Consider the following 16,902-nt stretch of genomic DNA (forward strand, 5'->3'; position numbering starts at 1 on the left):
AACTGCAGCATGTTCAGACGCAGCAACAAATGGCGAGGTGGGCAGATGGATGGTGCCGCGTGCCTGCGCCTCGTCCCGTCTCCTGGGGATGTGTTTGTCAATCACAAGCCCAAATGAGTTTTTTTTTTTGTTTGTTTTTGTTTTTAAGGCATCACCTTTCTGTGTTTTCTAAACAATCCGGCACGACGTTTAAAATGTCATGTTTGCCAAACGGATTCTCAGAAGTCTGCCGTTCAAGCGGAGGTAGTCCGCGGCTCGCGCTCTGTTGACACTCCATCATGGTGCATTAAGTTGAGTGGCTGCACATCAGACGCAACGTAACATTTCCAACAGCAAAAAAAACACCTTCTATGCGCGGTCTCACCTCTGCTCAGGGCCTGCGAGACATTAAGCCTCTCACCATGTCATCTCTGAGGCCGAGTCCGCTCACTGTTCATAGACCTCATGTTAAGTGACATTATTCCATCATTAACATTGTTGTCACTCAAGTTTTCAATTTTTTTTTTTTTTTTTTTTTTTTTTTTATTGTAATTGCCCTGATGATGTACAGTAAATACTTCAGTCTAACGTTATTCTTCATTCCGGCAGGCACATCTACTCAGGTCAAGGTTTTATGAATTTATGTAGGACATATTTGAAGTATGTAATGATCTAAAAACTGCACTTCACTGTTTAAATCATTATGACCGTCTCATGGTAACACATGTCATTTATCCGAGTTATTGCCCCTCATCAGATTAGCCAGACCTACACAGCCAACACCTAAATTCCCATGCTCAGCCTAAATATGTCCTCCTCTTCATGAATGCAAAGACTTTCTCTGTGTCTAACACAAATCATCAATCACCATGTCACCCCTCCATAAATGACATTAGCAGTAAGTGACTTTGGTTTGATTCTTCTTTGGACCATTGTGTCTAAAATAGTGAGAAGCACCAAGCTCCCAAAATATATCAAACTCTAATTACCAGTGTCTTATATATATATGTGGAAGACAAGAAAACAACATTAATGGATGTAATCCATATAATCCATAATCCTCTTCATTTATTATGTGAGGCAACAGTTGGGCTGTATTTTCAACTGTAATTGAAAACATAAAACAAACTGCAGAACTACATTAATGGCTTAACCAGACCGGCACTTGACTTTTAGCGGATGCTGCTTTCAAACACTTGATGTAAGTAGGCAAGTGTAACCTCGGCTCATAAATAAAAAATATAAATGACCGAGGACAATAAAAAGTGCAGCAACTTGTCCTTTTCTTTTTTTATCTGGATGTCATCAACCTTTTTCCCCCAATTATCTTTGTTAATTTAAAGTAATAATTAAAAAAAAAATAAGAGGCTAACTGCACAGGAAAAACCTTTTACCTTAGATAGAAAACTAAGCAGAGATCCTTTTTGGACCCCGGATTTGATGACTTCCATAAAGCGCCAAATGTTTTTGTAGAAACTAAATCTTATCAGTTGTGTGAAGTCGAGAGAAACATCTTTTGAACACTGACTTTCACGACACACGTGGAATTCACTGTTTCCTGTGGTCGAATGCATTTGATTTCCGTTGATTTCTGTTCTATTCAGGCGCAATTCTGATCCAGTGCCTTTTATCTCTCAATCCCTTTTATCCTTTTATCCTTCTGTTTCTTTTGGTCTCTGAAACTAATTTCAGCTCAACCTCTACCAGGCATTTGGACATTGACTAGTCCCTAGAATATCCTTTTGCTTCCTTTGTTTGTTGGAAGATATACAGTAAATTACCTGCAGCAGGTGAAAGCATCACTTGTCACAGTTGAGTGTTGCGATGAGACCATGTTTCTTTATTCACTTGGGACATTTCTGCGGTATGTTATAATAATAATGACAATGTCAACGACCGTCTATAGGACAGAATGAAATGATATAATGATGTGACGTTTTTTCTTGTGATGCAATAAGAGGGTGATTTTAACTTTTTTTTTTTTTTTCACCAAGTCCTCCTAACTTCAATATAATAAAATAATAATAATAATAATAATATATACATAAATATATGCACATGAATGATCTGGTTATGTTTAGGCACATAAAAATAATAATAATATATACATAAATATATGCACATGAATGATCTGGTTATGTTTAGGCACATAAAAATAATAAAATAATAATAATATATACATAAATATATGCACATGAATGATCTGGTTATGTTTAGGCACATACAAATAATAAAATAATAATAATAATATATACATAAATATATGCACATGTATGAGCTGGTTATGTTTAGGCACATAAAAAACTTGGTTAAGAAATAATGATGGTTTGGATAAAAATGATGACTTGAACCGTGTCGTGCATTAAAGTTACAACTTTCTTGAAGTTATGCAACCTGTGTCGTCATGGCAACAGCAAACGCACAATTATAAAACAACACCTGTTCCAAATCACGCTTGGAAATGGGAAGCAAACACCAGCATTCCTGTATATTGATGGTGACAGTGCTGAAAAAAGTCCTTGTGTTGTTATATTTCAACCAAAACAAAACACACAGCTGTCCAACTAGACACCAAGTTGAAGTTAGGAAATGATCGTTGTTTCTGATGAAATATAAATGAACGTGCAGTGTCTCAAGTCACTGTGGAGTTTTCCTATATTAAAGCCGGCTATGATCTTTCGTTGACCTTAACCAAGTACTGAGTACGAGTACAATAACCATAATAATGGTAATGAGGTTGTAGTCACGTTTCAAGTGGATGCTGCACTTCAGTATTCGGGCATTGTTGTCAGTGAAACTGTTACCGACATATACACATCCAAGTATTTATGATATTCATAACATGAACCTCAAAGAAATCAGTGGCAACAGGTTGCGATTAAGATGCACTCTACCGAGTTAAATCCAGCCAGTCTCTAATTACACAGGTGAGAAATATCTTTCAGGGAGACAAATACATTTAACAAGGGGAGGTGACAGAGTGGGAATATGCGTGTTGTGGTGTCAGATTTGGTTGTGGTCATGCAGTTAAGCATCTGCTCTCTGTCTGACCCAGTGACTCTGAACGAGCGAGGTAAGGGGGCAGTGAGAGAGACAGAGGGAGCGGGGTCGGGTCGGGGTGTGATGGAGACAGACTGCCGGGGTCAAAGGTCGAAACGTTTACGGCTGTCCACTGCAACACCCTGCTGAGCTTTTCGTCGGCGAAAAGGCTGCATGCCGTCACCTCTGGGATGTACTCTTGTGTATGTAAACCTCCTGTCCCTGCCCAACAGATACATGTATGTTTTTGCATAAATACTTAACATGAGGAACAACATGTTTTATGAATTCATATTTCCTTTCAGTTTCTTATTTTTTGGCTTTCATTTTAGATTTAACTCTAAAGCCTGCTGGGGGATTTTTTTTTTTTTTTTTTTTTTTTTTTTTTTTTTTTTTTTTACTCTATGCATACATTAGCAGTTAATATAAGTGTTTGGTGACCATCCCTGCCTAGGCTGCATGGATGTTCTCCTTTTTGGGGCGTGTTGGCGGCCACCGAAGCATGAGCGTTTTTCAAAACAGCATTTTCGGTGAAAGACCTGCGCTAAATACTACTGTAAAAATAGGTATTCTGGAGTCTCAGTGCAATCGTTTGACTGTGCGGTGTCTTTGGAGTAATTTTTATTGCAAACTATAAAGGACCAATTTCCCTTCAGTTTACTTGTTTTGTAAAAAGCTGGCCCCCAAAATGAATCAGAGTGTTGTATTGGGATACACAGTTCAAAAATATTATGACTGTCAAGAGGGTAAGTAATAAAAAACTGAGGGGGAGAGGGAGAGGTAGAGGAGAGGGAGAGGAGAGGAGGAGAGAGAGAGGAGAGGAGAGGAGAGGAGAGGAGAGGAGAGGAGAGGAGAGGAGAGGGAGAGAGAGCGAGGGAGATAGAGGAGAGGAGAGGAGAGGAGAGGAGAGGAGAGGAGAGGAGAGGAGAGGAGAGGAGAAAGAGAGAGAGGAGAAGAGAGGAGAGGAGAGGTGAGGAGAGAGATAGGAGAGAGAGAGAGAGAGAGGAGAGGAGAGGAGAGGAGAGGAGAGGAGAGGAGAGGAGAGGAGAGGAGAGAGGATAGGACAGGTGAGAGAGAGAGAGCGAGGGAGATAGAGGAGAGGAGAGGAGAGGAGAGGAGAGGAGAGGAGAGGAGAGGAGAGGAGAGAGCGAGAGAGGTGAGGAGAGAGAGAGAGAGAGAGAGGTGAGGAGAGGAGAGATGTTAGGTAAGCAGGTGACAGCAGTTGCCTCCAGCTGTGAACTGAGTGCGCCCAGAAACAGCCTGACAGGGCCTGCTGGGGAAATGAGTCTTCTCTGGGAATAAATCCGACAAACACAGACACACAGAGAAAGAAACACACACACACACACACACACACACACACACACACACACACACACAGAAAGGCAGCCTCTGCACGGAGAGACACTCACACAAAAGTAGACAGACAGAATGAACAGGACAAAAAGGCTCCCAAGGCGCAAGACTCAGACAAGAAATACATCATCTCTCAGGAAGAAATGCATCACCTGCAGAGCTCGGAGAGTCCTCGCCAATAAAACTCCAGGAAAAAGTGAGGAAAGCTTACGCACACAAACACAACTGAATGAATGTAATAATCCACATACTATCATTCCTACTTCAATAGATATGTTGTGTAACGCTGTCACAATAATAATACAAAATCCTGTAGGCTTACAAGAGCAGGAGGCACAATTCATGAATTAGCGTAATGGAAACAGTAGACAATCCTCATGAGCGTAGCAGCATGAGGTGATGAGCTCGTGAGATGGTGTGTGAGTTTTGTTGACAGCCATGTTTCTGTGAGTTTGGGGCACATGGGTATAACTGTCATCACACACCAGGTCTAAAACACACACCAAAACACCGGCTGCTGCTCTCTCATTTTCTCTCCCCAAGTCCCATTAGTGCCCAGTCCATATTGTTTTTACTGGAGAAAAATGATCGTGTTTTGTTATTATCATTAGAAAATGACTCTTCAAGGATTAATTAAACCAGTTACAGTAACTATTATAGTTCTAAAAATACACGGGCTTCCATCTATAAATGATGCCGATATAAATTGTAAAAAAAAAAAAAAAGAATTGTTCCATCTGACAGGTTCACAGAGTGTTTATACCTTCCACTGTGCAGTGATCTGATTCTTTAATACCACTAAATAAACATTCACGTTATTATTAAACATTATAAACATAAAACTATTCACTGGAAGCATTGAATAATCCAAAAATGAAAATAAAAAAACATGATTCTATTAATATGTCCCTTGAGGCTATATGTAAATGTGCAGTGACTGCATGAACATCACACTCAACTGTGATGTTGTCTCAAACGTATTCTGACACAAATTATGTTTAACATTTGTATTTGTTAAAGATGACTGCATGTTTTTATTAATGTCATCAACTAGACTTGTCAGTAACGAGACATCAAGAAAGTCTCCGAACTACTTTAAAAAAAAAAACGCAATGCATTAAAGCAAAACCTCATCTTCTGGTGTTTCATTTGGCTCTAGGATTTTTTTTTTTGAATATTTTATATTTTACTCGGGTACATCATTTCTCTTTGTGTGCATGTTTTCGTGTAACATTACCAAGTGATGAAGAACAGCCGAAGTGATGTGAGGTGTTAGCGCTGGTGTGGTCACCATAGCAACAATCTTGTTCCCAAAATCCAAAATTCATACCATGGATCACTGCTGAGTTTGTGACAGAGTTTAAATAAGACGGAACTAGCAGAGCAAAGGACCATAAAGTATTGAAACTCGTATCTGTAAGCTCGTCTGATTCCAAGAGATAAAGAAACTCAGAGCTTATTGAAATGTGTGACGATGGATCTAAAATAAAAGCTAAGTACGAGTTAAATTACAATTACAAATTACGTTCTACACATTTTTAATTGAAACAGCCTGTCATTATCAATGCCACTAATTGAAGCTTTGAATCATATCTAAGAGTATTATCACTGCCGGAACATCATTTCCACATTATTAACCACAACAGCGCTCACTAAACATGCAGTACATCCGTTCGTTAGGGTTATCATTAGCCTACCTGAATTTAGAGATGTGACATCAAATATACTCCCACACCCATTTTACCTGCAGGGTGAGTTACCAAGATGGCAGTAAAGAAGCCGCTACTAAAACAGGTATAGATCAAAGCAGGACTGGAACCAAAGTTTCTTGAGTTCAAGTTAATTTCTGGTTGCCATGACACCAACATGATTTGGTCAGCGGAGCTTTTTGTGATAAATACAGTCTGTTCTCACAACGACACTGAACAGCCTTATTATTTCTGCCTTTTCAGTCCTGAGCTGTCGTGGTGCTGGTCTTGAAGAAATTTCCTGTCAGCTACTGTATGTATTCTCCCCACAGAGCAGGCGCACAGTCATTAAGGGCATCAGTATCTTCCTCAAGGACAGACTGACAGGGACAGACTCCGGCTGTCACCAGGGACTGAACCTTTGACCGACTCTTCTCTTTGCGTGTCCACCCATCTAACCTCCTCCTCCTCCTCCTCCTCCCTACATGCGCTATTTCCCATCGAGCCTCGGGTTTCCAGCTACGGCGAAATACCTCCTCCTATGTTGGCAACGTTGCATGTTCCTTTACATAGATTAGAACACCTCTCTCTCTCTCTCACACACACACACACACACACACACACACACACACACACACACACCAACAGGGAGCACCAGCTGGATATGAGACTGTCTGTCTTGGTTAATTTCTCATCTGCCTCTCTCGCGACGCATCAGAGAGTCTGTGTGTGCATGTGTCTGATTCCTGTCCCTGTGCATGAGAGTTCACTTGTGTGTTTGCGGTCACACCCTCGGGGTAACACATGCTATCTCGGTGGCTCCAACATATTTTTGTGTATTTATAAGTTTGTGCATGTGCGTTTGCACTTGCCAACTCAACATGTTCACGTCATCTCTACTTCTAATCATGTCTGATATAATGAAGAGGCTGTGGGAGACTGACAGATTGTGTGTGCGTGCGTGTGCGTGTGCGCGTGTGTGTGTGTGTGTGTGTGTGTGTGTGTGTGTGTGTGTGCGTGAGTGACACAGAGCTACGCATGAGTCACCCTCTGAGTAGTTGAGACAGGGTATTATTTTGAAATTGACAGACCTTTAATAAGAAACCTCTTTTTCATACTCGGGATGCTTCATTGTGGGTAAAGCAAAGCATTTGGATTATACCTGCGTCCAATGGAATCGGATGAAATTAACATTGTGTAGTTTGAGTAGAAGAATTCATGAGAGGCATATCGGAAATATATTTCCTACATCCTTTCTCCACCGTTAGTCCAACTGCCTTTGCTGATGACTCCAGCAGAAAGCCACCTTTGTCATACAATTTGTATGAACTGGCATTGAACTTATTGGACTCGTGACACCATTCTGTAAGCGTACATTTGCAACAGCCCTCGGAGGAAAACAGCAATTGTGTATCAAAAGCTGTTCTGAATCCACGGGGCTCTTGGAACATCTGGAACAGCTAACTGGAATGCAGTCGCTCTTTATTCTAATCTGCAATGCAAAATGATCACTTCTTTCAATTTAACAAGCCTGTTGATAGCGGAGACAGCTCAATATGTGCAAGCTGACGTTTCTAAAATCATAGCAAGCGAATACGAATCTGAAATACACGAGTAGACTTGGCTCATTTGGTTGGCATTCTGCGAGCAGGAATTAAATGTGTTCCCGGCTAACAGAAAAAAGAAAAAAAAAAAACACGCACAGGCGAATTAACAGAGCCGTAGCCTGCGAGTAACCACCTAATGCTATCGACACTTATGACCAAATTCGCCAAGTAATGAAGGTGCAGGGAGGACCGGGGAGACGGAAAGAGGGCTCAGCAAGACTAATGGACGGTCGAAAAGAGGAGGACGATGAAGGAGGTGCGCAGAGAAATGGCAGATGTGGGATGAAAGCGAGGTGGCGATTACAAATTCAGCATGGGCGGGGGTCAGTGGGAGGAGGCAGCAGGAGAGAAGAATGGGGCGGTCAAATATCAAAAGCACGAATAAACACAACAAAGAACACGCGTGCTCACTGCACAAACAGGGGAGTTCCCAGCACGCATGCAAAAGTAAAGACGCCTCTGGGCAGCACACGGCACAGCTTTATGCAAAAAACTTTAAGAGGTCTACGGATGAGGAGTTTCTGAATTTAACTTTATTACATTTATTTTCCAACTGTATTTTCAGTTCATGATATAAAACGTATTGTCATTTGACAGAGGGATCTGTGTGCCTCCAGGGATTGCGTTTAATTGTTTTCAATTCCAAATAATAAATAAATAAAAAATAAATAAAAGGTGAGAAGCGGGGAAAAGACCAGAGCACAAATTAAATTGAAAAAAAGTTTTAAAAAAAAGTTTAAAAAAAAAAGCAACACAGCTGACTAAAAGTTCAATGCCCTCTCATCAGATTCATTAAAAAAAAAAAAAACAACATGCGGCAAAACACACTCATCTGCGCCGGGTTCGTACTTTACATGAGGAAAATAAGCTTAGTGAGCCAAGCAGCATTAATTTCCCCACAGTCAGATACAAGACCGTGATGGATATTTCCAGAAAATGTTCACAACACATGTTGCACATATAGTAGATTCATAAACATAAAACAGATATGTTCATTTTGCATACAGTGGGTACGGAAATTATTCAGACCCCTTTAAATGTTTCACTCTTTGTTTCATTGCAGCCATTTGCTAAAATCAAAAAAGTTCCTTTTATTTCTCATTAATGTACACTCAGCACCCCATCTTGACAGAAAAAAACAGAAATGTAGAAATTTGTGCAAATTTATTAAAAAAGAAAAACTGAAATATCACATGGTCATAAGTATTCAGACCCTTTGCTGTGACACTCATATTTAACTCACATGCTGTCCATTTCTTCTGATCCTCCTTGAGATGGTTCTACTCCTTCATTGGAGTCCAGCTGTGTTTAATTAAACTGATTGGACTTGATTAGGAAAGGCACACACCTGTCTATATAAGACCTTACAGACCACAGTGCATGTCAGAGCAAATGAGAATCATGAGGTCGAAGGAACTGTCCAAGGAGCTCAGAGACAGAATTGTGGCAAGGCACAGATCTGGCCAAGGTTACAAAATAATTTCTGCAGCACTCAAGGTTCCTAAGAGCACAGTGGCCTCCATAATCCTTAAATGGAAGAAGTTTGGGACGACCAGAACTCTTCCTAGACCTGGCCGTCCAGCCAAACTGAGCAATCGTGGGAGAAGAGCCTTGGTGAGAGAGGTAAAGAAGAACCCAAAGATCACTGTGGCTGAGCTCCAGAGATGCAGTAGGGAGATGGGAGAAAGTTCCACAAAGTCAACTATCACTGCAGCCCTCCACCAGTCGGGGCTTTATGGCAGAGTGGCCCGACGGAAGCCTCTCCTCAGTGCAAGACATATGAAAGCCCGCATAGAGTTTGCCAAAAAACACATGAAGGACTCCCAGACTATGAGAAATAAGATTCTCTGGTCTGATGAGACCAAGATTGAACTTTTTGGCGTTAATTCTAAGCGGTATGTGTGGAGAAAACCAGGCACTGCTCATCACCTGCCCAATACAATCCCAACAGTGAAACATGGTGGTGGCAGCATCATGCTATGGGGGTGTTTTTCAGCTGCAGGGACAGGACGACTGGTTGCAATTGAAGGAAAGATGAATGCGGCCAAGTACAGAGATATCCTGGAAGAAAACCTCTTCCAGAGTGCTCTGGACCTCAGACTGGGCCGAAGGTTCACCTTCCAACAAGACAATGACCCGAAGCACACAGCTAAAATAACAAAGGAGTGGCTTCGGAACAACTCTGTGACCATTCTTGACTGGCCCAGCCAGAGCCCTGACCTAAACCCAATTGAGCATCTCTGGAGAGACCTGAAAATGGCTGTCCACCAACGTTCACCATCCAACCTGACGGAACTGGAGAGGATCTGCAAGGAAGAATGGCAGAGGATCCCCAAATCCAGGTGTGAAAAGCTTGTTGCATCATTCCCAAGAAGACTCATGGCTACGCCACTTCTTTAAGATTAAAAAAAAAAAAAAAAAGCTGGTGATCTTGGTTAAATATGAAAAATACCAACACATACTCGAGGTATGACACAGGATATAATCCTTGGTGTCATAGCCAAATTCACAGCCTTATGTTTCCCTATGGTGCGTGAAAATCACACTAATTCCAGCTTTGTTGTTAAGAGTTGACAGAGGAGGAAAAAAAAAAAATAAGAAAAGGGATTTTCAATTCGCGGTGTAGAGGTTGTATGGAAGTCAAGAAGCGCGGGGTCGAGAGAGGATGGCGGATGTGACAGGAGAAAATGGAGAAAAGAGTGGGAAGTGAGGTAAAGATAGAATAACAGAAAAGGGTGAGATGATAGAGGTCAGAAGCCTGCTGAAATCCTGCATGTTAACTGACTTGTATTATGAATGACCCCCCCCCCCCCCCACACACACACACACACACACACACCACCACCACCACCGCTCCAGTACAACTGCCTCACTTTCTCACCGTTCTGTCTCTTTCTCAGTCTCGCCTCCGCTCATGTGCGTCCCCCCCCCCCACTCCACACACACACACACACACACACACACATCGTCTCTCTCTCTCTCTCTCTCTCTCTCTCTCTCTCTCTCTCTCTCTCGCTCTGTAAGTCAAAAGTATTTATATGATCAAGAGGCTGACTCTGCGACAGACACATCTTCCTCCCTGAGAGACCAGCCATAAGCCACAGGATTAAATGTGTGTTAGAGAGTCTGTGTTGCGCTAATGTTCAGTGTGAGAGTGCTCGTCTGGCTCGGTGTGTGTACACAGTGTGCTAATAGTCCAAATGTGTGTGTGTGTGTGTGTGTGTGTGTGTGTGTGTGTGTGTGTGTGCGCGCGCGCGCGCAAGAGAATAAGACTAAAAAATAAAATAAAAATTGCCTCGGAGCTCACCAATACGACATACCATCAATTGGACGCACGATATCAATTGAAAACTGACAGCAGTGAACGATGCCTAAAAATACTCAACCGGTAACTAACACGGATAAATGATTAGTAGCGGCATATTAATGGACAACATCAATCAATGACTTATAATCAGCATGGGGGTTTGTAGGCTGCTCTAATCAATCTCTGATATCTAGTGATGGGTTATAAAACCTGGTTTGAGGGCCATTTCACCGCACCTGACAGCCTGTGCAATTTAACACCGATGACCAGCATTAAATTACTAGACGCTACCAGGGGATGACTGATCAAATTAAATTTAGACATATTGCTAGAACAAAGCACAGCATTCCCGTGGCTCGTCAATGTAAATTAAATTTGCTATTTTTTTTTTTTATTATATTTTTTTTAGCCTGCTGGGTTAATTGCGCAGTCGCATGCGGGAGCTTTCGGTGGAAGCCGTTACGATTCCTCGCCCCACCGATGACCAGAAGTAGATTACCCGGCTGTCTAATTGATAATTAGTGCTCGAAGGTTGATCAGCGTTAGTCCTTTGATTGAGTGCTGATGAAATCCATACTGTCAGTAAAAATCTGTGATAGGGTTACATCTTACAGATGGCGTTGAGAAAGAGCTTGCACACCGACTTTCTGCAAATGCGCCTTGGTGAGCGGTTGGACGGGACCCTCGCTTTTAGTCTGACGAGCCGAAAGCAGCTCAGAATACATTTGAGACGGTGAAAAATTATTATTTTTTATTTTATCCCCCTCCCCCCCCTCCCCCCGTGCGTGTACATGTGTGATTTAGCATGTTTGGTGAGTAAATTAAGCCTCTTGAGCCACAGGACAAATCTGACAGACGAAACTAAAAGAGAGGCAGCCTGGAGGAGAGATGAGAGTGGAGAGGAAATGCTGAGCAGAGGAGAGCAGAGGCAAATAGAGGAGCAGGGGGGAGGGGGAAGGGGGGAGGGGGGAGGGGGGAGGAGGAGGAGGGGAGGCAGGAGAAGGCGAGAGAGGAGAGGTGGAGTTAAGCTGAGCGGAGCAGAGGGGTGGAGGAGATGAAACAGAGAAGAGGGGATCAGCGGCGAGAAGAAGAACAAAGCACAAGTGCAGCAGTTTTTTTTTTTATTTTTTTATTTTTTTAGGATATGACATAAGGGAAAAGTTCATTTGAGTTTTTCGTTTCTTTTTTTGTCTTTTTTTTTGTCTTTTTTTTTTTTTCATCCATAAAGCTCAATGCTTTTTTAAATTACACTCTAACGGGACACTGAGCTACATTCACAAAAGAGTGACATTTCTATAATAACCTGTAAGGTTTCAAAAGAAGCGGAGGGTTGAAACTTTTTTTTTTAAATCTCACTCATTTCAAGAATGACCTCTTGTCCTCTTTCTGTGGCACCGACACGTCGGCCGACACACACTCCTCAATTAAAAAAACCCGACCTCCCCGACAAAAGATGCAAGCACTTTAGGAACGGCACTGTATCTTTGTGTCAAATGTGTTAAACAAGTTGAGAAATGAAGGTTTTTTTTGTTTTTTTTCTCCACTGGCTACAGCAACGTGTGACTCCATTACCGCCTCGTTCATTACTTTACCTTCCAGATTGCTTTTTAGAATAGAATTGTGGCCTCGTACAATGATTGGTTACCTGCCAATGGCTGCTAGAGTAGACTAATTTACCAGCCACCAGCCAAAATGGAACAGCATTTGGCTGGTGGCAGCTTTTAATTTTCCAGCCTCTGTTTTAAAGCCTTGGTCCCCAAAATGTCAGCCCGGATCAAGGGGACATTCAATTACACATTTATTTACTCTTTTCTTCGGCCCCTCCACTTTTAAACACTGTTCTATTTTGCTGGCTTGCTCTGCCAGCTTCTGTATCTACCTTTGACATTTCTTTGATCTTAATAGGAGTTTGCACTTAACTCAAACTGCTCCTCGGACGGCTATAAATGAAGCATCCCGTGACAAGTTTAAAAATATCTGATTGCTCAAGAGGTCTCTCACAAGCCGGACAGCCGCGAGGAGATCAGCGCCCAGATCTGGGCCCCGAAGGGGTTTCAAATTAGATCTTCTGCGCCTCAGGAAATCCCACCTTTTCTTGCCTTTGTTCGGTCAACACCGTACAAATCCCAATCTCTCATCTATCCATCAAAGTGAACCATTAAAAAAAAAAAAAACTTTTGAAATACATTACAAAAGGCTGGAGTTTCCTGTTCTTTTTTTTTTTTTTTACTTAAAACGTGAAACTACAATCCTGTCGATCTCTTTAATTACTGTAGAAATCCATAGTATTTCTGCTCGGTCAGCCTGGACACAATCTGCCTACACTGAAGGATCATGCAGACTTTACGATGACAATGACAAATGATTCCACGGGAGCTGGATTTTTTTTGTTGTTGTTGTTGTTGTTGGAGGTTTCCTTTGCCTCTTTGAAAAATTTTCAAGCTCAGTCTCTCCCTTTCTGCTTGCCAAATCTTAAATCACAAAATCGGACAAGATCAGCCCGGCTGGGTGTTACCAGAGGCTCATAGATGATGTAGGTTTCGGGTAGATACCTAATCCTGCTCGCGTCTCTAAACTTCTTTCCATTTTGCGATTTCTCACTCCAACTATCACCCAACTCTCTCTTTCCTTCCCTCATCTCTTTTCTTTGCTCTCCCCCCCCCCCTCCTACTCTCCCTCCACCCAATCTCTCCCCACTTCTCTCTCCGATCCATCTTTCCCCCTCCGCTCCTCCACCCTCCTCCCTAGATGCGATGATGAATGGTCAGTTAGTTCGTCTCCATACCACAAAAGCCTCAACTCACAAAGCAATGGGTGTGTTTGCGCGGGTGTATGTATACGTGTGTGTGTGTGTGTGTGTGTGTGTGTGTGTGTTCACTCACACAAATGTGTGTGTGTCTTCATACAGCATTTCTGAACAGGATCAGAAAGAGAAAACTAAAAATGGAAAGCAGGTGGGGGGGGGGGAGAGACAGACAAAGACAGCAGCAGAGAGGGTGCTATACTGTAAATATTTTAACATTTTATTTCACTCAAGAAAGGAAAGTGTGTGGGGGGGGGGGAGAGAGGGGGGTAATAGAGGGAGAGGGGAGGAGAGGAATTAATGTGTGTGAGAAAGAGAGAAAGAAAAGGGGGAGACTCCAACATTATATAACATCTTTTCCATGAAGTACAGTAAAACGAAGATGAAGAAGAACTGAGCATGATGGTCGAGATTTGGGAATGCTGTGTAAGGCTCGGGCCTCATCACTATAACCAACTCACGTTCTCACACACGCGCACGCACACACACACACACACACACACACACACACACACACAGACAAACACACACACACAGACAAACACACTCCCGCACACACTTTGGTATAAGCAACTCACGTTCGCTGCCACAGCCCAAGAGCTACCGCAAGAATATTTATTGGCTACCAGCTCAATGGCTGTATTGAAGAGAAGGATGGGGAGAGAGAGGGGGGGGGGGGGGGGAGAGAGAGAGAGAGAGAGAGAGAGGGAGAGAGAGAGGGGTGGAGGGCGGGGGGGGGAGCAAACCGAGGCAAGCAGAAAACGAGGAAAGAGGGAAAGAGGCTGTTGCCGGTTCTACCCCTCTCCCCTTCTTTCCCTCCATCCTGCCTGTAAGCCCATTTCTGTGGCTCTGCTTTCCTCCGCAACACACCACGGATCCCCGTGCGCACGAACCTCGCGCGCCCACACGCACACCTCCCCTCTCGCTCACTCTAATGCACCGACACCTCACAGACATCCCTCACGCGCACGCAGACTCCCTCTCTCTCTCTCTCTCTCACACACACACACACACACACACTCTCTCTCTCTCTCTTTCTCTCTTCTCTTTCCACACAAGAAGAAGAAGAAGAAGAAGCAGAAGAAGCGGCATCTTTCTTGACTGCAGTGAATTAAAAAACAGCACCCAGTCTCACCCAAAACCGTGTCTGCGCGTGTTGAGTGAGGACATGTATGTCACTGCGCGTGAGTGTGCCTGTCTGTGTGTGTGTGTGTGTGTGTGTGTGCGCGCGTGGGTGTGTGTGTGTGGGTGTCGCATCCCTCTTACCTTGCGCGCGCGAGGAGAGCGAACAGAGAACAAGAGTCCACAGAAAACAGCGCATCACCGTCATTCCTCCGTCCGTCATCCTCTCGTTCATCCCTCTCATCCTCCCTTTCGTCGTCACCCTCTTCATCCTCCTAGTTGCCGACGAGGGGTGCGCGAGACAGCGTTCCGTGCCGCTATTAGTAATATTATTAGCATCAATGCATCTCCCGCGAGCCGAGCGCGAGCCCTCTAAGCTCTCACCGGGCCGCATGCTGCTTCACATCCAGAAAACGGAGGGAGAGAGAGAGAGAGAGAGAGAGAGAGAGAGAGAGAGAGAGAGAGGTGGTGGGGGGTGGTGGGGTGGGTGTGTGTGTGTGGGGGGGGGGATAGAGAGAAGGGGGAGAGAGAAGGGAGACGCGTGTGTTTTCTTTGCCACCTCCTTCTAACATAGACTAGATAAATCCTTCATATCCAAAAAAAAAAAAAAAGAAAAAAAAAATGAATACAGTCAACATCCACAGAGAGAAAAGCAGAGAAGCAGATGGATGGGCTGAACGGGTCGGGCGCACAGGTTGTCGCGCTGTCTTTAAAAAATCCACTCTGCGTGGCTTTAAGCGATGCTCGCCGTCAATATCTCTCTATTCCGTCCCGTTCCATTGCAAACAAAAAAAAAAGTGATGGAGAGGGAGGGAGAGACTCAAATCCACACTTCCCTCCGGCTGCATCCCATCTTCACTGTGAAATATCCCTCTTTCTTTTTTCAGGCTCTGGCGTTTTCCCTCCTTATGTATGCCTCTCCTGTGTCGGTTTGGAGACTATGCGTCTCCTCTCGTTGGCTCTCTCTCTCTTTTTTTTTTTGTTGGTGTTAAATCCCGTGTGCTCTTCTTTAGCTTCTTTTACTACCGATATCTCAGATATGGACAGGGATATTTATTCTGTCCAGATAATCCTCCTCTTCTCCGTCTCTTGACTCGCGCGTCTGTTAAACCTTCTTTTCCTCCTCCTCCTCCTCTTCTTCTCCCTTCCTTCTCTCACCAACAACTACGAGAGAAATTGAGCATCTTTGCCCCCTAAAAAAAAAAAAAAAAAAGAGACAATTATTATTGTCATCATTTTTTTTTTTCAAAGTCATTTGACTTCTTTGCAAATAACAATCACCAGTCACTCCTTTCTAATATCCTTACCAAAAAAAAAAAAAAAAAAAAAAAAAATGACGAACCAGAGCTCGCTAGTTATGTGGACAGTCCTTTAGTTCTCTCTGAATGTCCAGCGAGGAAAAGATCATGTGAAAATCCCTCTTGTTGTCAGAAAGCAGCGGAGACAGACATCGTCCCCTCTGCTCCACTCAGGTCTTTTCTCCCAGTGCGGTTGGTGCGACTCTTCCTTCTGCCCGCCGGCACAGAGATGCTGCCTTCAAGAGCTCCTCGTTAAGCTCTCGCTTCTATTCACGTGCCGTTTGGTCGGAAAGAAGAGCCTACAAAATAGCCTTTTTTTTTTTTTTTTTTTTTTTTTTTTTTTTTTTTTTTTTTTTTACAAGTAGGTTGTTGTTTGAGCTGATGATGGTTTACTCTGAACATCAAGCTCTGCAGAGGACACTCCGTTTGCCATTGCAGCTGTGTGAGAGAGAGGGCAGGATGTAGGGGTGTCCACCTGGTACTGAGGGATGGGTGCTTGCCAAAACTTCACCTGCAGTCCAAATTTGGTCAAAACAAGAAGAAAAGATTGTTAAAAAAAAAAAAGTACTTGAGAGCCACATGGCAAAATCTCAGGAGGAGAATACTGTGTTTGAACTGCTAATGATTAGTCACATGGACTGACCAATAATGGCTTGCCAGTCATCACTCAGTGGTCCATTTTGTCTTCTGAAGTGAAATCAAT

The 16,902-nt window shown here is 43.1% G+C and overlaps 1 protein-coding gene across 1 annotated transcript in view; it reads right to left on the reverse strand.

Annotated features, from left to right (window-relative positions):
• Positions 1-16,412, reverse strand: part of LOC138214832 (CUB and sushi domain-containing protein 3-like) — a 337,499-nt gene extending 321,087 nt beyond the window's left edge. The window contains 1 exon segment of the mRNA XM_069176654.1: positions 15,046-16,412. Coding sequence (XP_069032755.1) covers positions 15,046-15,295 — 250 coding nt within the window. The 5' untranslated portion in view covers positions 15,296-16,412.
• Between the last annotated feature and the right edge of the window lie 490 nt (positions 16,413-16,902).

Source organism: Embiotoca jacksoni, unplaced genomic scaffold (genome assembly GCF_022577435.1).
Source record: "Embiotoca jacksoni isolate LCO1_2020_lvr unplaced genomic scaffold, fEmbJac1.0.p SCAF_7, whole genome shotgun sequence".
Taxonomy (NCBI): Eukaryota; Metazoa; Chordata; class Actinopteri; family Embiotocidae; genus Embiotoca; species Embiotoca jacksoni.